At 31.1% G+C, this 24,077-nt stretch overlaps 1 protein-coding gene across 1 annotated transcript in view; it reads left to right on the top strand.

Moving 5' to 3' along the window:
* The window catches only part of qless (decaprenyl diphosphate synthase subunit 1 qless), a 51,318-nt gene that overhangs the window by 22,843 nt on the left and 4,398 nt on the right, over positions 1-24,077 (top strand). Inside the window, exons 3-6 of the mRNA XM_068774871.1 lie at positions 757-896; positions 5,642-5,783; positions 22,849-22,938; positions 23,939-24,070. Coding sequence (XP_068630972.1) covers positions 757-896; positions 5,642-5,783; positions 22,849-22,938; positions 23,939-24,070 — 504 coding nt within the window. The remainder of the gene's footprint in view (positions 1-756; positions 897-5,641; positions 5,784-22,848; positions 22,939-23,938; positions 24,071-24,077) is intronic.

The following is a 24,077-nucleotide window of genomic DNA, read 5'->3' as shown; positions in this document are numbered from 1 at the left end:
TTACCACAATCATCTGCGAACAATAAAATTACTTCCCGCCTAAATCATATTCATTTTAAGAAAATATGCCACGATTCACATTGTCAGTCTTGCGACAAACTTGCATCCGTGTTTAGTGAGCGTTACAAAATGTTGATTGCTTTGAAGTAAAATCACTCAGAGCACTATTATTTCTAAATTAAATGTTACGGAATTTGCAAGGTCGGCTTGTGTGAAAAAAGTTTTTTGCTTACTTCAACCTTCCCACTGTATTTGTTTAGCTAGTGTATGGTAAGATACTAATAATAATTTTTGTTTTCATTCTTTGATTAATATTTTGGAGGTGTCCTCATATATATTAAACAATATTAAAAGTGCAGTAAGAGGATACTAAAATACAAAAATTTCACTAATATTAACAATTATCAGATTAAAATAACGATAAGGTTACGATGGTATAGTTGTCTCAAATTTTTTTTTATGAAATTTTAATAAAGAGGTCTAATTTAATAATTCTTTTCTGACCTAGTGGTTAAGTTGTAGATATAATTTTTTTTATTATTAATTTCCTTATATAAGAAACACTTTACACCAAAACTTCGGGCAGATGGTGTAGGATTTATAAGCTTTGCACTTCTTGTTATATATATATATATTTATATATATATATATATATATATATATATATATATATATTATAAATAAAGGGCTATGTTTCTAATAAAAATTGTTTAAATATTATGACGCCAATTGGACTTTATTTCTTTTGACCTACAGGAGCTGGAACGGAACACGAACCAAGCGGAACTGAACACCATAGCTACATACTACTTCGACGGGCAGGGTAAAGCTCTCAGGCCTATGGTCGCTATATTAATGGCGCGAGCTGTCAATTATCACGTCTATGGCGAAAACAGGTTGGTTCAACTTCATTATCTATTTTATACATCTTAACAATCGCAAATGTATTTGAGTGTTGTTTAATTAAAGTTTTTGTGCGAGTTATAAATTATTATGCAACATACACTCGTTCGTACACACATATATACGTATGTTCACACCATACAATGCCACCAAACGCTTTTTCTTTACACAGTTACTTTTTTGGTATATTACTTTTGAAATCTGTAATTACTACCTAAATTCAATTGTTTGTATTTTAAACCTAGATTTAGATTACAGCTACAAAGACCGTGGCTTTTGAAATACAGTAGAGACAAAGATCAAATTCATTTATTCAACATTGTAACCTTTTACAGAACTCTTATTGGTCGGCAACTTCTTATCTTTTTATTTATTCAATCTTTTTTTTTTACTCTAATCTGTTTCGCAAGTTGTTATAGTGATATAAATGTTATTTTTAAACTAAAAATTAGTAGTTTTTTAAACTAATTTATTGAATATTACAAAAATAAATCAGACGACGCACATAGGGTCATTACATATATATATATATACGTTGTCGCAAACGATGATATCTTCTAGAAAACTATTGAAAAGACTTTGTTAAAATGAAAAAATAAAAAGTGGGCATCAAGTGGCAAAGCGGGGTTCCAAATTTGTGTTTATATACATTATAAGTTAATAATTTAATTTATACATAAGTTAATAAAAATTAATTAACCAGATGATATTATAATACATAAACTACACTCTTAAAAATCCTAGTGTCAAGTAGGAAAGTTTTAGCCATACTTTTTCATTTTTTTTTTTTTATAAAAGGGGGATGAAGGTATTTTTATGTCTACATCAAAACCATTATTATTATCTTTTATATCATGCATAAAACATTTAAATCACATAGAAAATATAGTGCTATGATAACAACAATCTCGGTCATTAACACTCGTTCAATATACAATTCCAAATCGATTAAACAGTATCTTAAATACTGTTTAATGTTTTTTTTGGTTGCACAGATCATATTTACGTTATCATAACCACATTTATCCATGTAATTATAACCACATCGTTTATTTATATCTACGACTTATTAAATTGAATATTATACAGGTAATTTATTTTAGGCGTAAAATTTTACCAATTACCAATTACCAGTATTATACTGAAGAATTGCTCATACTTTTTAATTTGTCTATAAACAAAACTTCTTTGTTAATTATAAAAGTATTAAAACGACGGAATCCATTACGCAGCCGTACTATAAACCAAGGTCGTTCGCAACACAACATTCATTGAACCCATTGCACAATTTCAAATCCGTGCTTTCGGTTTGCATTCGCTCATCCAAGAGCCATAGTTCAATGTCTGTCAGGCAGGCCTTGAATGAAGCGAAGTGTTTTGACTGCTTTTGCACTCACACGCCGCTCCTTTTACGTCTACAAAAATAGTAAATATATTACACAACTACGAGATTAGATAACGTTTTTTATTAAAAACCAAAAATGGTTATGACAACTTTTTTACTTGACATTATCTTTTTTACTTTCCATTTTATTTTTTCTTTCCATTGTGTTTTTTTCTTTCCATTGTGTTATTTACTTTCCATTGTATGTACTATACAATGTATAAATTCAAGTGCATCTGATTTTTTTTTTCTTTTTGTTACATAAGTAGTGATTAAAAATTAATTTTTCCCTAACAACAACAACATTGTAACAGACATTCACACAATTAGCTATTGAAAACGGTTGAGGAAAACTGCAGTAGAATTTGTGAAGACTATCTGAAGCAGACGTCTTATTGTCTATTTCATGAATGCGTTCACGTTCATTCGCTTAGCACGTACTGATCTAAACATGGTTCGAATATATAAGTTGAAAGATGCTTATTATGTGTATTGTTTCTTTTTTAATAAATAAGCTACTTGCGTATTGACTGCATTGCTGATTCGTTACTAACCACAAGTTTTACGTTATGGAATTTTAAATAAAAAGATTTTTTTCTCTATTTCCAATCTGATGATTTTTTTTAAATATATATTGTCATATTTAATTATGATAAAAAAATTGTTAAATAACTCGTTATAACTTCATTAACATCGCATTTTTTTTGCAGTATTGCAATATTTTAGCATTTACACCGAAAATTGCATCCATATAAGTTCATTAAAAATAATATCTACATAGCTATCGCAAGTATGCTTACTTTAATAATGTATTCTGGTATGTTCTAATAAAATTAAAAAAATTTAACTTGCGTAATTATTCAAGATAATATATCATTATATTATAGTCGAAACAGAAGCTTCAGTGTTTACTTTTAAATTAAATTATCGTTTATAATCTTAGTATGATATTACTACGTAGATAAACAATAAAAAAGGCGAACGTAATACTTAAATTTATTAAATATTTGTTAATCGCTCTTAGCTGTATTACAATTCATATGCTAACTTATTTGGCATATGTAAATAATTTAATTCCCATGGAGATTATTGTCAACGGTTTTTACAAGTATTTGCGTTGAAAAAATCAAGAAGATATTAGACACGCATCTTAAATAAAAAATCAATCGCTCATTTAAATATGTGTTTAAAACTTTTGTTTGATTAACATTAAAAAATATGTCAATGGAATAGCGATAGATTAGGGCAATGAAGATGGTTAAATGGGCCGATTTAAGTTTAATTTCAATTCTAGAACGATGTAGGTTTGTATTTGATATGGACTTTACTGAATAAGAGTAAATGAGAAATTTACTTATTGTTTTTATAATGTTAGTATTTTTGGGAAATTATAATGGCCAAATATCGATTTTCTCAAGTTGCTCTGAAATGTACATGCTGATTGAATACAAATGTAAAGTTTTCAAAGGGCGGTGTATAGCTCGTTTATTTTAATTAATGTATGATGAACCTTTTCCAAAAAGTTTCTGATATAATAAAAAACTATTGATCAATTTACGATAAAAGGTATCTTAGTACAAAAGGCGTTTTCCAAATTCGAATTTTTGCTGCAGACGTTGTGCTGCTAGAAGTTATTAACCTGCCACTTTTCCAATAAAAAAAAATCAGAGTGATCACTTTGTACAGGTCGAGTTGAAATAGGGGTTAAACCTTTAAGTTCTTTTGCTGTCAAAAGAGTTGATATATATTCACCCCTTTAAAGCTTATACATCTATAACCAATCATACTGTGTAATAGTGTTTTTTTTTAAATATACTTTTAAAAATAATCTTAGCGATACAAAATAAATTATTTTTTATAATATTTCTTCGAAGCGCTTGTCATTAAAAGCAGTTTAAAAATATAGCTTGCCAAAACTTAACACCTGCGCTCTAGGTAACAGAGCCATGTTTGCATTATTCAACGAATTTGATCGGTCACTATTTGATGTTTCATTTCTTATTCATATGAAAGTGTTGAGACAGATTTGGTTAGATAACTCAGGGGCCGAGGTGACATTTTTATAATAAGCACGATTTCAAGTGTGAGGTAAGCATCGAATGCGGTTTTGGAAAATTTTGGCGAATATGTCATTGTTACGATAAGGTTTTGCCGAAACCTTAAATGTTTTATCGTCTTTCTATCACTGTTTTAATATATTATAATAAGAGAGTGATGGACACTATTAATAATTTTTATTGCATCAACTATTTCAAAAGAATATTTTAGTAGTAATTTGATACACAGAATAGTATAATCGTATCTTAACCTTTCCATTTCGTTCGCAACGTTAGAAACAGACGGTTTTCGCAAACAACCTAGTTCTTTTATCATTCATTGTGTTTTATTACTCTTGTAATGAATCTTATTACACCGTGTTGATTTTAGTACGTGTAAAGTATAAATTTATACTGGATCATTTTCAACTTTATGATTGAGGCGCTTATTTTGGATAATGCCGTTTATTTTAAGCGTTTTTAGGTAAATTAATAAAGGTTCTTGAGTGATGACCATGAGGTGGTAAATACGGCGTGGGTAGGCTCCCACTAGGTGGACGGCCAACATAGTCAAGGTCGCGGACAGTCGTTGGTTGCGGATAGCACAAGACGATGATCAATCGTGACGATCTTTGACAGAAGCCTTACAATGGAGCTCTATCGGTTGCCATGATAATAATGATGATGAAATCAATGATATATGTGAACTCTGTTAACTTTTTTCTGTTATCTAATTATTTGTATTAATAAATGTATTAATAAGTGGATATTACTTAAGATAATTTACAGTGACCACTTATGTACCTTACGAAAAAAACACCGAAACGGCCCTTGTTAATAGAAACTAGAATCTAAACGAGCTCCACTATAATGACATCCTTTAGCTTAAAGCTACATGGGTTCTTAACTTGCACTGGTCTGAGAACCCACAACAAACTCCGGTGGGTTTTTTGTGATCATTTTAACAAATCCCATTCTTCATCGCGACTTAAAATATCTTTCGCATTATAATAGGATATTTTTACAAGTTTTTATTCTAAAAACTTATTCTACGAGAATTCAAAACCATTTGCACGCGAGTGCAACGTACGGTATGTACAGTTACCCACAAAAGAGTTTTTAATATTATGAAGCCCAGAAAAACTTACTACAATACATGTCTCGGGTAGATCCAGCCTTTTAAAAATCAACATTATTCTTATTTTTAAATATCTCAATTATTAGATGTCAGTTGAATTAAATATTGAATATACAATATCATAGTAAAACTGGTACGGTTTAAGTTATATAGCCAATTGATCTCGTGTTAATCTTACAGTGCACTGCTGCCATCACAACGACAAGTAGCAATGATCAGCGAGATGATCCACTCAGCATCACTTATCCATGACGACGTCATCGACCAGAGCGATTTCCGGCGCGGGAAGCCCTCCGTGAACGTTCTCTGGAATCATAAAAAGGTAATCATCACTTTATATCTACTAATTGCGTAATCATTGCACATAATGACAACATTTGCATCGTTTATTTTAATACAGCTGCATCATTGATGACTGCTAGAGATTTATTTTACAGACTCAAATTGATCGATAATTTTTATATTTTTTAGAAAACTTTACATTTCATTAGCTTCGAATTGTGCTTAAAATGCACTTTGAATAGTAATGTAATAGCGTGGTTTTGTAGATAAAATAATATATAAAACAAAAATATATGCGGATCCCTAATCCACGTCGACGCGTCACTGAGATGTGACAGGTAAATTAAATAATATAGCGACTTAAGTGTTGAGAGGATCTTATTTAGAGAGCGGAATATTTAACCTTGGTTTGATTACCTGTGATCATAATACATAAAGATTGTCGAACGATGAATTCAGAAGCCTGAAGAACAGATATATGCCAATGATCGCATAATTACTCTTTTAAAGCTGTACATTATTTTTTAAAACGCACTAACAAAATGTTTCTTTGTTCGTATAAAGCGTATTTTTTCATAACCACGAATGTCCATAACGAAAAATAAACAAAACTTCCCTATATTTGCACTTTCATAACCAAATTGATTTTGATTACGAATTCAATCGAAAGTGCAAACATTTAACCAATACTGCCTTTGGCCACGGCAATGTGTGTGACGTAGGTGTTATCACATGGTAGATTTTTTATGTTTGCTGTGATATTTATCCACTGTATAAACTAAAAAAGGTTTTTCCAATTAATTATCCAAAAACTAAAGTTTAATCTGATTCTTAATAAACGGATATGATAAAAAGTGTAATATGCGTAGTTGCACCGGTTAAAGTGTGTTTAGAATATTTTGATACATATCTGTATACTGTCGCCGTCCAGGGATTATATATGCGTTTGCTTGGCTCCTATCTGTCGCGACTCGATCATCCTTTTAAATTAGAATTTTAATTTGTATGTAATTATTTGATAGCTTTATTTACAACAACAGTACACTATGTATTATTATTTAATTACGTGGTCTTTATTTAATATTCTTTATTGTACACGCTGGGATACATTTAAATAGTTTTATAATAATAAACAAGAAAGTACAATGGGCAGTCTTATCATACTAGGCCATCTATGAAAAAACGAGACTAAATATAAATAACGATTAGTTAACATGTACAAGACACACATATATAAATAACACACATACAAATTACGGTATAATACATATCATAAATATAATACAATTATAAATAAAAACATCAAACTGATTTGGATCGCACTTACCTCAGACTATCGGGTAAATAATCATAGGTCTTGTAAATGGTCCCTAAACATTTTCTTAAAAATAGGTATTGACTTAGCACGTTTTATTTTTTGCTGTAAATCATTCCACAATCGAACGGCCTGTGTGGTAAAATGATCTCAAAGACCTTTTATGTGTATCATGAAGAAATTAAAAGCTTGATTGGAGATAAGAGGGATTGAGCGGATTGAAAAGTAGTAGTAGATAAAGGATGCGATTAATCCCGCAAAGCCATACAGGTAACCTATTGAGCTTAGTGCAAAGTTCCGAAACAAGATATTTTCGGAATCCAATATGAAACGAATACAGAAGTATTCGTTTATATAATATTAAGAAGGATTTCTTTATTATACATTCTAAGACGACATAAGTCAAATCCAATGCTTCGCGCGCAATTACGTAGTTCATTATTTATTGTATTATTTATATATAATTAAATATTTAGTTCGATAATTAAAAAAAATATCATTGTAAGGATAATGAGTAAAAAGTTTTATACAACGCAGTGTTTACTGTGAAAATGGGTTTAGGTTAAGTTCGACTAATTTGTTGTCACACGTGCAAGTAGATTAGTAACTGTTCTGTTAGTCAATGGAATCCAATTCATTGAATCGCTGTCTTGCAATATGAGTAATAAGTTTGAGAAACCCGTGTGAAAACTTACGATTTAGCTATGGACTTGTATTAAATTTATTAATGATTGCTTTGTTCTTTGTTAATTTTAGCCTTTTTAATAAGATTGTTTCCAAATTTAGTTTACAGGCGTAGAAAAGGAAATCATAAATGGACAATTTGTCCCGATAGACTAGTTCCAAAAGTTGTTAGTCTGTCGCTTTTCTGAAGAAAAAATAAATAAATATAATATATTTTAGAATGATCACATAATTTATTTGATAAAACTGAAGTATATCAGCTTTTTGTGATAGTTAATAGTTAGTGGTAGGCGCGACGTTCGAAACGAAGTTTTAATTGCCACAATATTTTCTGAGAGTTTTTGCAGTATTCCCTTGTTTTCCATTAAAAGCGTCAGCAAAGAATGTTATTAAAAATATAAAGATGGAAGAAGAAATAAAATTTTCTGTATTGCTGTATTTACTATAATTGTTCTTAAGTTTTAGTATGACCAATCTTTGTTGGAATTCATTTTATATGTATACAGACATATTTTATATAGATTAAAAAAATTTGTAACGTTAGACGATTACTAAAATCAACGCTTGATAATTTTATCATAAAATAACAAAACACGTGAAAAGGTTTTATGGTTTTGACATAACACTGCTTGGCAATGAATTCGATAAATTTTACGAGAGTTGATAGTTTTATTGGTTGATATGAATTATAAATCCCTCATACTAATATCAGTATAAAAACATAAATCAAATATTACAAGTTGAACTTGAATAAAAAACCTATTTAGGTCAATGAGTCAGGAACAGGTCCATGCACCAGTTATCAAAAAAAAAGAATAATAAAGTCGGTGGGAAGTAGTCCGCATCGTTCGTAGTAATAATATAAGATACTTCACCTTTCTCTCGTACATTCGAGGAAACGAGATAGAGTTATTTTATCGCATTATGGATGTATTGACGGTTCAAGCTAGTACAAGCCTACACGCAAAAGTAGCTTCTCGCTGTCTAGATATAAAGAAGATAATGGCGCGAAATGTTTCTAAAGACTTTTGTTACTTCACCCGTAATATGTTTGTGGTAAGACCCGAGAAACCTGTGAGGCGTTGGCCGAAAGCTGGGCGACCCCGGGTGAAAGTTTTGTCCGTCTCACACTTTTTTTGGTACCACTGGAATGTATGTTTCCTTAAATAATTTATATGTCTACTATCAACGTATAATTTCTTCGATTATTAATAAAATTTATCTTAAAAAGTTGCTTTTTAATATGATTATTTAATTGCGATACTTTAAAAACTAGGGCTTTTTTATGAACAAAATATTTTATAGGTCGCTAGAACACTCGGTAGTAATTCATTTATATTTCCCATAATTATTAATCCATGAAACGCAATTAATAAATCAAAGAAATCACCTTCCACTGTACTTAAAACAAAACCAAAATATGCTTTTCATCAGTATTCGCATTTATGTCCCCGCATTTCCTAAACAATTGTTTTACAGAAAATTGAATAATGTACGAATTCAATGGTAGATAATAAACTTCAACAGTTCTTAGTGTTGAACATTAGCTGTCATGCAAATAGTACGTCTGTTTGGAATAACGTTCAAGACACGATTGTTGTGCAATAATTCCCTATTTAAATAAATATATTTGTAAAAGGTATTCCGTCCATTAGGTTTGTCAAGGTGGTTTTCGTAAGGCCTGACACAATATACGATCGGGGTCATTTTTGTTATTTATTTCTAATATAAAATCTTTTTTTAATAAAATTTCAATTATAAAGTCTTTTTATTATTAGTAGTACATAGTGTACTTCTATAAAGATTTTTGACTTATATTAACTATGATATATTGGTACTTATTCCTGTTTAGTGTAGAAATACCGAAAAAATATTCTAGGCAGTTGGGATACAGTGCTTGAAAAAATATGAAAAAATGTGCATAATTGTTAGGTTTTTTTTTATTTATGTTATACAAAATTAATGTCTAAACTATTTGAAAACCATCGGTATTCTCCCGTCTTGAGTTTATTTGAATAGAAATAAAACGAAACAAAGGCAGAGAGGCCAACGTGGAAACACGAAGGCCCATTAGAGCCAAACCAATTGCAATGGAATCTAGCTGTTCCTTATTAACACAACTTGTACGCGTCCCGCGTTGTCGGGCGTCCTTCACGAAAAAAAAATACCCAGTACAAATGCGCTACATCACGCGCGGTGTGATCTCAGAGGTTTTATGAATCGACTACTGATTTATAATGTCATTCACGTTGCTTCCTGACGGTTTCTGCACCTCTGGTACTTTTATGGCTGCTGACATACGCTGTCTATGGCCTTACCGCGCAATTGTGGATATTATCATGAAATTTAAACAATTAAATAGATTAGATTAAGAACCTTCGGCACAATAGGCAACTTAATAAAACGTATTTATTAATTATTATTGCATAATAATAATTGTATATACATCTAAATATTACAAGTCTGTGTACGTAATCATAATTTAGTCGTAAGAAATGTTAAGTCTTTTTTGATGCAAATACTTAAGATTAAAAATCTATAACTACTGTTGATTAGCACTAGGCTCGTAGGCCGGAATCCTAAGATCAGACGATACCTTTATGTAATTTTTTTTAATATGATATTACATACATAATTTTTTTTATTAAAATCGATTGCATAAACTGATTTTGATAATGCTCCAATACTATAAGATAATATTTAGTGTACAGCAACATTATAAAGAAAATTGCTATTTACATTTTAACAAGGTAAAAACCAATGACAACCCTTGTTTGGCTATTCATCCAATGACTGTCTGAAGGAAATCTTGTTTTGTGTTAAGACCGCTCTGTACACATAATTTATTTTTGTCTTTTTAATAATAAACAGTAAGTAAAAAATTAATAGTAAATAAAAGTTTTCGTAAACTTTTGACGCCTTTAAAAAGGTAAATTGTAATTACATTTGGTAAAAAACAAATTTGCTCTAGTTTGTGGCTAATGTCCCTGAGGATCAAAACCATCGAGGATTTTGTCATTTTATTTGTGTCAAACCAAAAGTCACTTATTTAAATTTTTAACTGTATGCAAAGCGGCGGTTTACGTGTATGTATGTCAATTTTAGGGTGCCATGATATCAAGGCGTGGCTGTTTAATGAGAAGCGTCTTGCTGTTTCTATGCACAGTATAACTTTGTTTGAATACCGTCTCTACGCATTTACGTGATCAAAATTTATTGCTACTTGCCTGGTTTTTTTAACTGGTTAAATATTTTACCACATAATTACGTAATAAAGATTTTATCGCTTTTAAAACCCGGACGATGAACCGCATCATTGAAACAATGAAACAAATATTTATTCTTTCGTATAGGCTTGGCACACTGATACAATGTACAATCAAATGTACATTTATAATAGTGTTATTGATCCAAATTTTTTCTATATACTATCAGGTTCGAAGTGTTGATTGTATCGTGAAGAATATAGCAATAAATTCGCCATTTACTGTTAACGGCCATTTTACATTTTTCATGTCATAAGTTTTATATTTATCACGTGAAAATCAGCACGATACTAATACTAGACATATTTAACTTGTGTATAGTATAATCTTTAATTCAGTAATATGCTTTATTGATCAATCTTTCCATCCGTTTGTTTTTGATACGATTTAAATATAAGAATGTTACAATAGAGTTCGTTGTTAAGGATGCGTCAACGACGATTTGCCGATTCCTATCGTATCTACTATTGTTCAGAATATGTCGCGAACTTATTGTTCACCGGACTACTATGCCTCGGAATACCGAGTTTTAATTAAATTGTATGCGCCTGGAATATAATATGTTTGAAACATATATGTCGCTCTCATATGTATGTCGTGTTAGAAGACAGAGTTAAATATTTTCATAGTCGCTGTGACGCAATTCCGGCGTTCTGTTGACCGACATCTCCTTTGACCCGACGGATGTCCGCGCCCGCATTCCGAGAGCAAGATTTGCGTAATCATCGTCGTCTTCATTTTTGTTTTACAAATTTTTGAAACTTATTTTGATTTGTACTATCTATCTACCAAGCAATTTTAAATTAAGCTAGCTTATATGGGACATACATGATGATTGTTTATAGTTATAAAAGTTTTAGACGGGTAAATATTTAGCTCATTTGCCATCAGTTTAAGAAATAATAGATAAAGTAATGATAATATTTTATGAAAAGGCGTTTTCAAGATTACTGCATATTAAGATACTTTTTTGTTTACAGATTGTAGATTTTGCACGGCCAGAACTTATTAGCTTGTCACATTCCAATAGGAAAAATAAATTAACGTAACATATTTCAGAGTGATCACAGTATACAGGATATTTGGAAATAGGTATAGGCTTAAACCTTTTTGCTGAATAATGAGCTATACATTCACCCCTATAAATCTTTTACTAAAATAGCTTTTATAAAATTAAAATAAAATAATTAACGAATTAAAAAAAAAAATTTTAGATTTGGCGGTCAATACGCAGGAAAAATCAAATGTTGATAAAGTTTTTACATCTATAACCAATCACCCTGTATAAATATATAAAATTCCAAAACTAAAAATATTCGCCTAGACTTGAATGTTATAAGTATATTAATCAATGAGAGTATATAAAGCACTGCGGTGGTTAGCCTCGGTCCAGCTGTGAAGGTCGGTCATCGTGCACTCACTTTCACCGAACTCTAGTCGTAGATGTCACGGAGAGGGGGAGTGGAGTGTCTTCAGCTGCAATTTTTATATATTACTAAAAGATTAGAGAATTGAAAATTTCGTTGCTAACGATGCTTTTGGCTAGTTCTTTAATTTGAAAATTTCGGGCGAGTAGTCTATTCTAAAAAAATAAAATAAATAAAATATGATTATCTGCTACTGCTGGTTGACAAGTATTTCTTTCTTCTTCTTGTCTCGATACTCTTCTTCATTCTGGATCAGTTTCAAGATCGTACCCCAACTGTTTTGATTGTCGTCCTTTATTGTTTTCCTTGGGATAGTATTCTGTGTCCATTTCTCGTTCTTATCTTGTCTTCGACCAAGCCAGACCCCTATTGAAAGGTAAAACGGTAATTTGTAACCCAAACACTACTGTTTTTTTTTTATAATATTAAATCTCTTTTTTATTTGTACATAGACTGAGACGAAGAGAAAGATCAATGGTTGCAAATCGAGGGATCGAATTATCAAAAGGCTCGAGAAATCAGATATATTATATATACTACTAAAACTGATTGTGCAGACAGCGTTTGACAGTGTGTGTTCTGCGGTTTAAAAGCAAAATTTCTTAATTTTTTTTTATTTAAATAAATTTAAAATGCTCTTAAATATTTGCCTATTAAAACGTCACTATTATATTAGATCGTCCTCCATCCACAATTGTCTTGCAGTGGTCATCAAAAGTTGCAATTATGATGGTGATGATCTTACCGGTTTTTTGCCACCGGAACACCGTCTGAAATATTAATCTTTTACGAACAAAATAGTTTTTACTCTATTTTAATATTTTTGACAGAGTATTTTTTATTATTTATTATTTCTTCCGGCTTTGTATAGTTCATTTCTTAATTTAAACAATATTCCTCTTAAAGTTAATATGCAATATTATTTCGTACTGGTCATTACGATTTCGGGAAATCGGTCTTGTGGAATTTACACTTTCGTTTTGACATGTCGTTAAAGCCCGCAAAGGGCTCTTAAAACGGAGTATTTTCGCAATCCCTTTTTATTTTCCTTATTTAATTTTCAACCTGGTTTTATATAATTTGTAATTATTTGATTTTACATATATGTTTTGAAATAGATAATGACGTTAGTCTTTAGTTTGTAAATGTAAATATTTAATGAAGTGTACTCTTTATTTATATGAAATAATATTTGGATTCGTTACGGAAACTTGTTTATAATAATAAGTGTCGAGACAAGCAAAAATAAATCAACCGGTGTTAAGTGTATGATCGATAAAACCTCATGATATATAAAACCTAATGTATACGTAACCGACCGCCGCCGATGAATTGCGTTTATTTTTTTATTATTGTTTTTCATATTCCAAAAATCTATGAGGAAAATAATGTATCAAAAAATGTATTAACCTTACTGGTTTGATAAATTACGTCATTTCATAATCAAACCCAAATTTTAGGCATTGGTATTAAGTTATATTTTTAATAAAATAGTTGGCAATTTAAGTCCCGGTCGGATAACTTAATAGTATTCGGTTATGCCGGGTTCTAATAAAACTTATTTTTATTTAATTAAATACCTTGAACACTACGTTGATGTCTTTTACATGAACATTTTTTTCAAAAGCGGGCAAAGGAAGAAATATTTTAAAGTAAAGACTTATAACCTTAATTATTTTTAAATAAAATGTCTACAACGAGTTGGTAAACAATAATCAAATTAATATTGGTAAAAAAAAACTAAATAGCGATAATTGTGTTAGTACATATAATATTTATTTCATATATGAAGCTATCCGAAAACTACAGAAATACTAAGGTTCACTTTTAATAAAATCTCTTAAACTTTTATTTGATGTAGAGGTTATTAAGTGCAAAAATACAGAACGAACTTAACCTAAAATTTAAAAAGCTTTACCCCCCTCTCTGTTTACGTCGTGTAGGTTGTTGAAGCAATTTAATGTAATAGCAAAATACCTCTAAAATTAATAAATTGCTGAATCAGCATAATAAAACTTGATTAACTATTACTTTCTATTAGCATTCTGTCGATGATCGCACGATTTCGTCGAAAGCAAATTTCATTCAACACTTTCCTCGCATGTCCCACCGCGCTGTCTTTAATAAACAACTTCATATTAAACTAGTTGCTGTAACAGGACTAACTAAGCCAATAGTTGCTGCGTTGAGAATATATAATTTTATTACCCGTTATGTTTTGTTATAATTTATTTAAGATCGCGTTATAGATTTTTTTTTCGTATTATGAAATTTAAGACAAATGTTTTACAAAAAAGATCGATTATCAGTGTAACTTTTTGAAAGTACTTAAAAATTTGGAGGTATTATAATGTCTTGGTGTGAGAGAACAACCAAATACAACAGCACCGGATATTTAAATAAATCGTATAAAGTAAAGGTTAGAACTTTATGTAGCAGTAAACCAACCGGTGAAGATTTTATAGTACTACTACAGAACGCACTTTGCCATTGGTTTATTTATATATAAAATACATAGAGTACCTGTTATTTAAAAAGGCATTAATTAATTACAACACCATCTTTGAGCGTCTTTAAAATTTTATATATATAATCTCGTTTTTTATCTCTGCTAAACATAACTATTTTAGGCACATTACATTTACAATTACAACAAGAAAAGGAGAAGAAATTTAGTAATTTTGGAGTATGTTATATTATCTTGTAATTCATTTCCCAAAGTTTTTGCGAAAACCTTTTTAAGATCTTATATAAAGATTACTATTGTCATTTCTTGTAGTTTTGTGCGACACGTCCAAACGAATGTTAGTATCGCTAAAATACTGCCAACGCCAATACACTTATAACTTCGATACTACCGATAAATTCACCGAGGATCGTTTCATTAATTGGCGTAAGTCGGACTCCCAAGGTTTTGAACTTAGCGACGTCAAACCTGTATTACGTGGTGACTATTTTTATCTAGGTCATACTATCCGTAGATATCCTTCTTTGAAGTTATTTCTTAAATTTCAAATATTTTTAGAATTTGCAGGTTATTTATAGACGATTGTAAGTTCGGAGTTATTTAGGTAAAACCAGATTTTCACTGACTTACGTTTCTTTATCGGGTCAGGCGTGTTGAAACGATGGCTCACTCGTTGGCCCCTAATCGCCAACACGCTCGTGAGTTTTGCAATCACGCCAAGCCAGCCACTCACTCTATACGAAACACTCGATCAAGAGCAATTCGAACATGCAGTGTGCTTTAAACATCTTAATATCAATTTACTTGTGCTTGCCTGTTTTATTATATGTCTCGTTAATAATTAATCAATAACATTAAAATTTAATTTACTATGTATCTTTATTAGACCATTTTAATTAAGGTAGGTAGTAAATTAATTATTCTACTTTGATTAATCTTTAAGAATAGATGTCTAAGTTTTTAGTAATGTTTTATATTAAATAAATTTTAAATAGGTATTATATCGCATATTTGAAAGGCAGAAAATGTACAGACAATGTCGATTTTATATTACGATTGGACGTGGTATACAAACGGTTGTTACAGTAGTGGGCTGCTTAGGAGGGGGATGAGGGGGGAGCCAAGGTCGGCCGCGTGACACACATCCCACCACATTCACCTTCTGTCCGTCGGCATCTGCTTACCATCATTGTCAAGGCTAACTTGCGAAATTTCACTCTGCTCCTACATTCATGAGAAGCGAAACTATGATTTGTAATTCGTTTTGGAATGTTGTAACTATTCGAACAGTTTTTACTCACGGATGCGCAGTTTGCTATTGTTTCACAAATCTTGCTATTTATAAAAACAAATTGAAATAAATGATTTTATTTGTATATCAAATATAATTTTTCGTCTAGGGAATCAGTGTACATAACATAATCATATCAATATTATTTTTTTGTAACTTAATGACAATTGGACATTACATCTATTACGATGTATTGGTGTAAATGAATGATAGAAAAGAAACTTCCACGCATTCGGAATTAAGTTGGCGTGAAATCGTAGAGATTTTTCTGGTAAATTATTCATGTGGCTTGTGTTAGGCACTTTCGACGCGTTCTTGTAGAAGCCTTTCACTCTTATCATGTGTCATGGTTTACAGCTGGCATCGCGGACACGAAATCAACACGCAAATTTTTTGTGAACTTACTTAAAACATAAAAATTTAAACATTCGTCTAGTTTTACATTATGTACTGATCATATTTAAACCTAAGGTTTTAATAATAGAAATCAAAAGTTGGTGCTTTATTAGCGTAATTAAATTATTAGAATAAATTTTCAAGGCAAGTATCTTTTCAAATAATTGGTTTAATGAATTTATCATCCTTAATATATATGTATATATCATCCTAAATTATAGTCTTTATTATAAAAGGTTTCTAGCTTGATAAACGAAGATTTTAAAATTGTGCATAAAAATCATTTTAAAATTTTAAAATTTCCGTAAAACGTCGGCAACACTTTAAGCAAGTTTAAATTTTATATTTTTTAACAAATCCACAAAGTTAAGCAATGTGCCGTCTGGCCTTTGTGGGCGACTACTACTGGCATTTACTGAGTTCTTTAGTAATCTGAGAGTTTGTCTGTGTGTGTGGTGTTGCTTGTTCTCGAGAGTGCCTTACAGTAGTCTAATGATTAGTTCAGGATAGAAGTTGGCTATATAATGGCTAATGGAAAACATCTATCTTATTCTCGTATACACATTACTTGGCACACTATGTACAGTAAGAGTCACATATTTGATATAATTATTTGATTACTTATCCATGCTGTTAGATTATGTTAGTGAAGCATTTCTAATTTCTTCTATGCAAATAGATTCAGCATACGGTTTTGTGAGATGTAAATGTTAAGCATTGTTTTCGAACTAATCGCTTCAATTTATTAAAAATTGATTTTAAAACCGTAGTCGAAATCGATAAAAAGTAAAGAATAGAAATTTCACGTTTACAGTTTTTAATGTAATTATTTGGTAGAGCGTCTCGTTTGTTACGTGCTAAAGCGTGCAGTGCACGCGTAACGGTACAGTTTTTACTTCGGATAGTTAGTGTGCAAATGCGTACAATATGCCCATCCAACCGACGATTTAAGATCACTTTGGTTATTTCAATTTTCGCTATACTTTTATCTCAAAATGAACTTCGCCAACGATTGGTCCCCGTTCACTCATTGCTGCCCCGCACTTACAGTCTACTTTATACACTTACACTATACTTAAACAATATTTCCTTCTTATATTTGGTAATATTACTTCGATTACTATATACGACTATTGTGATTAAAACAAATTCGTCATTGAAAGCATATAATGTTTTCGATACGATTTAGGTTTTCTGAATTATGTCATATCTTAGAGCGAATATAAATGAAGTTTACATAGCAACGTGTCAGAATTTGACATCACCATTGTTATATTATGTTTTGATGTATTCCATGTCATCGTTTCAGCCCATAGAAGGTCAATGCCTTACACTCCACTACAAGACATAGACCTTTCCTAAAGATCTATATGGGACGATATATCATAATCACGTTTGGCAATCGCAGTGTGGTACGCAAAGGACGCAGGAGCTCTTATTCTAAAAACTTGTTTGTGAGCAGTGGCAATCCTTTATAATTAATTCACAATGTGAATTGTATATGACTTTATCCCGGGAATAGAACCGACTTACGACTGCAAGTTAAGTCGCTTGTCGCTGGGCTACTAAGTAGTATTAAACACATGCAGTTAATTATTGGATATTTTACAATGCCTGCTTGTTTACAGAATTTTGCGTTGAAATCAAGAGTTAACATTCCAATTTTAATAAGTTTCTATTCTCTTAATAGGAAGTTATTTTTTGTTTCATTTTTTGAAAAAAGTTATGATTCGGATAATCATACAACAGTATTAATAATTTCCATAAGTTTTACTTGTTAGTATTTTATTTTAAATAGTTCATCTCGTTTTACCACCTTGAATAGTGTTTAATAAATAGCTAAATCTTTATTTTATAAAAAAATACATTTTTCTTATAACACCTGGGTTTTAACGCGGTTTGATATGAAATTATTTTATAATAAAGTTTAAAAGATGTCAGCGCGTCGAAGGAGGAAGAATACTCGAACATAGCTTTCAAAATTAAAATGTTTAAAATAAGAAAAGTAAACGCATCTATAATCTAAAATATTTCTTTAATTTAAGGTCGGTTACTACTGCAAAAACATTTCAATTTCAAATGATAATTGATAATTGCAGTGAATAGAAAAAGTAAATATAAATTATTTTCATTGCCCATATGTGTTACAACAATCGTTGTACATTAGCGTAAACTAAAGATTATGTTTTGCTAATATTTAATCAGACGGTGGTTTGCTGTGACGTCACACGGGACCCGGATACGTCTTCTACTCTCGAATGATGTAGTCGAGGAAAAACTCATTTGCGAGATTTTGCTTTCACTTTTTTAATGTCAATTTTCATTTTTATGTCGACATTGATTTTGGATTTATTCCTCTGATGCAATCAGAAACAGTTTTTCACGGGTGACATTTAATAAACGCTTTATTTTTATTTTATGCTGTGAAATTGCAATTTTGGATTAATTTCATGCAGGCAAATGTTTCCTAAAACAAAACTTTTTATAATTTTAAGTTAAAATAAAGAATTTTTGTACGTCATATGTCAATGTTAGGAATATTAAATGCAAAAGTTACAAAAAAAACATGATTATTGAATGACTGCGTGTTTGGCGTTGTTACCGCTTTTACATTACAATTTCACTTGGCCGTGTAAAGGAAACTTATCGTTCTGATTAACACGAGCGCAAGTACAGTTTGTATATTAATAGCATCGCTGTGGCTTTGGTTCACACGGAAAATCAATAAACTACCGTATTTTGTAGACTAGTTCACACTAAAATGTTCAAGACGAACAAAGCTGTCGTCTTATCGTGCGATGAGCTATGGATGGCTCTTAATAAAATTTAACATTACATTAGTTCAGTCATTACATGACTTTTTTACACTCAAAATCAAAAACAAATTCTTAATAAGATTGTGCGATTCTTAATAAGACGGTAAGAACTATAACATGACGTTTTATTCCTATTTATCGGAATGACGAGCGTGGTCTCCTACAGTGAAAGACCCTGTCGTACACTATTGTGTATATTCCTTACCTCCACATGAGACATTTTCTGTTCTAATTGTTGTTAATTTTTGATTCATAAAAGATATAGATTTTTTTATCCCTTTGCACAAGGTTTTTACTGTAACTTACGGCTTCTGTATTAATATGTTATGAATAATGACAAATTAATTGTTGAATAATTATTTCATTAGAGTTTAATCTCAACAACCATCCATATTTTGGTATCCAGAAATTAACCTGAATTAATTCATTTTATACCTTTATTATTAAATTATTATATAATTTACTATATCCCATTCTCCATAATTTAATTATAATATTAAATTTTATTTTATTTAGTTTAATATTTTCCTTTCAAAAGCTCAAAGCCAAAAGGGTCTATAAAATAACTGTTAAAAAGTATTGTTTCAGTGTGTGGTGATTTGAGAATACGTAGAAACATTGCCGATGTTAATAAGAATAATTCGTGTAATAGAAAAAAAATGAAAATATATTGTAAAAAATCTTTTAACATGATGATGTTAACTAAGTAGTATGCTGTTAATTAGCTTTCTTATTTAAATGCTATGCTGAAAGCATATAGCATTCAACCCAGGTCGGGTTATCCTAGTAACTCTAGCTTTCGAAACATAATGATCTAATGATTGAATTTACAGCAAATAAGCTGATGTTTAGTCGGAAGTAGTACAATAGAGACGTGTGCATTCTGAAACGACCACAAGGTCAAATAATTAGTTTCGATTATTTGGAATACAATAAGTGGGTCAAATATCCGACAGCGAATTTGATTTAATGCGTTCAGTTCCCATTCGTCCGTTATAAGTAGGTGCGTTTAAGCCGGTCATCGTATGTAGGCTAACCAATGGACGGTGTTTGTTAATGAGTAGAGCACTTCATAGGTTTGCCAGCTGTGCCAAAGGAATTAAAAGGACATTTTTGAGGATTGTTACAAACTTGATGTTATATGGAAAATCGACTCAATCTAGATAAGAAAAAGTAAATTACTTAATTAATTTAATACCTTAAACACTGTCATGTAATAATTTTCATACTTTTTTAAACGTTTTTTTTTTTTTAATTGAAACTTAACTTTTTATTCATTTCATACAAAATTTATTAAAAATACGACAGATTACTTAACAAAATTGATATATAAGACGAATTTTTTTATCAAACTGTATTTGATGTTACGATAGTGTAAAAAATATAAATATTGATTTTAAATGAACCGAAAGTCGTAATTTTGATTAGCCTATAAATGTTAATTTTTTCAAATTATACAATATTTCGATTTTTAAAAAAACATTGTCCTTTTGAACGTATGCGGGCAACTGGTGGCACTGTCCGCCGTGTTCCCCCGTTTGGTGCGCGGCGGCGCTGGCGAAACGCCCGCACTCGGCATTAGTATGCCGCCGCATCACAACTTTCTACACATTCTTGATGGCAACCGGAGAAATGAGCGCCACCGGTACACATAACAATTATTTATAGTACCTATTTCTTGTCTCATAAAGAAACGATCGTAGCGGTTTTACAACTGTTTAGTTCAGTGTTTACGTTCAGAAGAGGTTTGCGTCAATTTTACGTGTTGGTTTTATTTCAACTATAAATATAAACGATGTTACAAAAGCTGTCTCAAATTCGAAATGTGTGAAGAACACCAGAACAGTAGCTAATCGCCTCTTCAATAGTAATTACAATGTATTTCTGATCCCTTATTGATTTACTATTAAATAACCATACATTAACAATAACTCTTATATTGCTATGTATACATTAATGTACTGACGGTGTATATTTACGATTTACTTATCAACGAATTTACACTTATATCATTTAGAGTATTTCACGTAGTATGAGTAATAATGAGATAAATTCCTGACGTGGCACAGTATAAATACAAGGTTGGAGTATAGGTGTAGGTAAAGAGTGTCTAAGATAAACTTTGAATAAAAATTTGAAATTAAAATAAATCAAATTATGATAAAATGAAATCACCACGAATGAAGATCTTAGTCGTATAATAGTGTAGGGTTTCAGCGTAACACAATAGAAAAGCTATTTATTTTTATCATATCACCTCCAAACCTTGAGTAAAATAGCAAGTCATTACATATTGATAATCCCCAAATAGTGATAATGATGTACTCAAGACACTATTCAGTACTTGCGTAAAGTGTACATTGGTCTAACATTACCTAATATTTACATTTTCATTCTAGGCCGGACAAACTGCTAGCTGTTGTCATTGAACTGATTTTAATCATGGTCTCGGAACAGCAAATTAGTTTTTAACTTCAAGTATTACAGATTGTGTAGTGTCAATGAAGTCGAACAATCTAGATTGTTAGAAAGTAGTTTTAAAAATCTTTAATATTACATTTATAGTGGGTTGATGAACTTGTATTGCTTTATGTTGTATTATAAAGTTATAAAACACTAGTTTTGGCCGTTGTTACAGAAAAAAAAAGCATTAAAAAAGGCATTTTTTTTTGTTTATTCTTGATTTTACACTTATTTTAAAACGCATTAAATATTAAAATAATGTTTTAAGATATAGAATGCGCTTCAGACTGAATTTGAATTTATTTGTGCATTTATACTTTAAATTCCAGATTTATTACAATAATTAAAGTAAGAGGTATATTTGTACAAAATAGTACAGAAAGCTATTCATCATCATCATCATCGTCGTCGTCGTCATCATCATCATCATCATCATCATCATCGTCGTCGTCGTCATCACCATCATCATCATCATCATCATCATCATCACCACCATCATCATCATATCAACCGTAGGACTTTCAATGCGGGACATAAACTTCTCTCATAGATTTCCAGTAAGATCGGGTGGAAGTGGTGAGCATCCTGTGTCTTCCGATGACCCCTGTGTCTTCCGATGATCTTAACAGCGTTAACTATCCACTTTGTGGATGGACCTTAAACCCAAATGGTCATCTGTTCTGCACGCTATGTGCTCACAGTCACTTTAACATATAAATCCGCCGGGTTTTGTTGGTTACTTTCGTTCTTCGACTCTTCATTCCTAAAATATTTTTTTTATTTTTTCGTCTCGATTCTGCATTTTGGACTAGAAAATAATAAATATCTCGTTATAATATTATTTAGGAATTTAAAATATTACTTTCATAGCAATATTTTAAATATTTTATAAAACAAAATGTGAAACCTTATTATTTCCTAGATGCAATTTTTATTGTTTTTGAAATATCAAAAGTAAAACAGAAGTATTGCGATTCCAGGTGGCGATGGCCGGCGACTTCATCCTCGCCGTGGCGTCGATGATGATAGCTCGCTTGCGCAGTGATGAAGTTACACTAGTTCTCAGCCAGGTAAGAACTTTATAATCTGATTATAACAACATTTAGCTTCTTTCGTGTACTCTCGAAATAGAATATTAAACGCTTTTTAAGAATAAAAGCACGGTCCAGTGTAATAAATAGCCCAATGAACCGAGCCAAAAGAGTCCTCGAAATTAGTACTTTTTACAATAACTAAGCATAGTAGTAACTGTAAAAAGATCTAGGCTAATCACCTTCAACACTTTGATATCCCAAATTTGTTAACCCTCTAGAACACCCAACAAGCAAAAAGCCTCAAGGAAATTACCTCCAGTAAGAACTTCAAACCATTTACTTATCATTTTTTTGGAATAGTTTTATGAATATGAATTTACAAATGCACGAAGAATAAGAAAAAACTGTGGAAAATTTCTTATTTCGAACTTTTACTCTATATTTCTTCGATGTCTCATGTGAAAATCACATAGTTACGTATGTTTCACACTTGTTGCCTAATGAATATTGTCGGCGGCATATAAAAAGGCATAGTTACAAGCACAAATCTACTTACGCTTTTATGACTCGATGACGATTTCTCGTTTCTAATTTAAATTCCTGTTCGTAGTAGTCTATATTTAAATGTAGACTGGCAATATGCTAATATTTTATTACTTACTTTATGTAAGAGAATTGATTTTCCGTTAGCCGGGCGCAAACGAAAAATCGCATAAATAGAAGTTGGAGTGGATGTCTTTTTAAACAAATCGGTCCCAAACCGATGTGACGACGATTCAAAATAGGACATCGTGAGTGGCTGTGGCTACAATAAAAAAGAGTGTCCGGAGTGCATCACGCCACGCAGAGGACTATCACTAAAGGGGTTTTAGTAGGTAGAGACCCCACACAACCGTTATCAACGCTTACCTTAAACTACTATTAGGTTTGTTTCCTGCTGAAAGTAATAAAAAAGTCGAATCATATTTGCCCCCGGTCAACGGAAAAGTACCTATTTTTCATCAACTTTTCTTCAATACATATGTTCAACTTACAGGTGGTGACCGATCTAGTACAAGGGGAGTTCATGCAGCTCGGCAGCAAGGAGACAGAGAACGAACGGTTCGCACATTACCTCACCAAGACATACAGGAAAACAGCCTCGCTCATCGCCAACTCCGTCAAAGCGGTAATTA

The sequence above is a fragment of the Battus philenor genome, unplaced genomic scaffold (genome assembly GCF_028537555.1).
Source record: "Battus philenor isolate CCGP_79_NKW_IND1 unplaced genomic scaffold, ilBatPhil1.0.hap1 SCAF_8, whole genome shotgun sequence".
Lineage (NCBI taxonomy): Eukaryota > Metazoa > Arthropoda > Insecta > Lepidoptera > Papilionidae > Battus > Battus philenor.
This window is presented reverse-complemented; position numbering and strand designations above follow the sequence as displayed.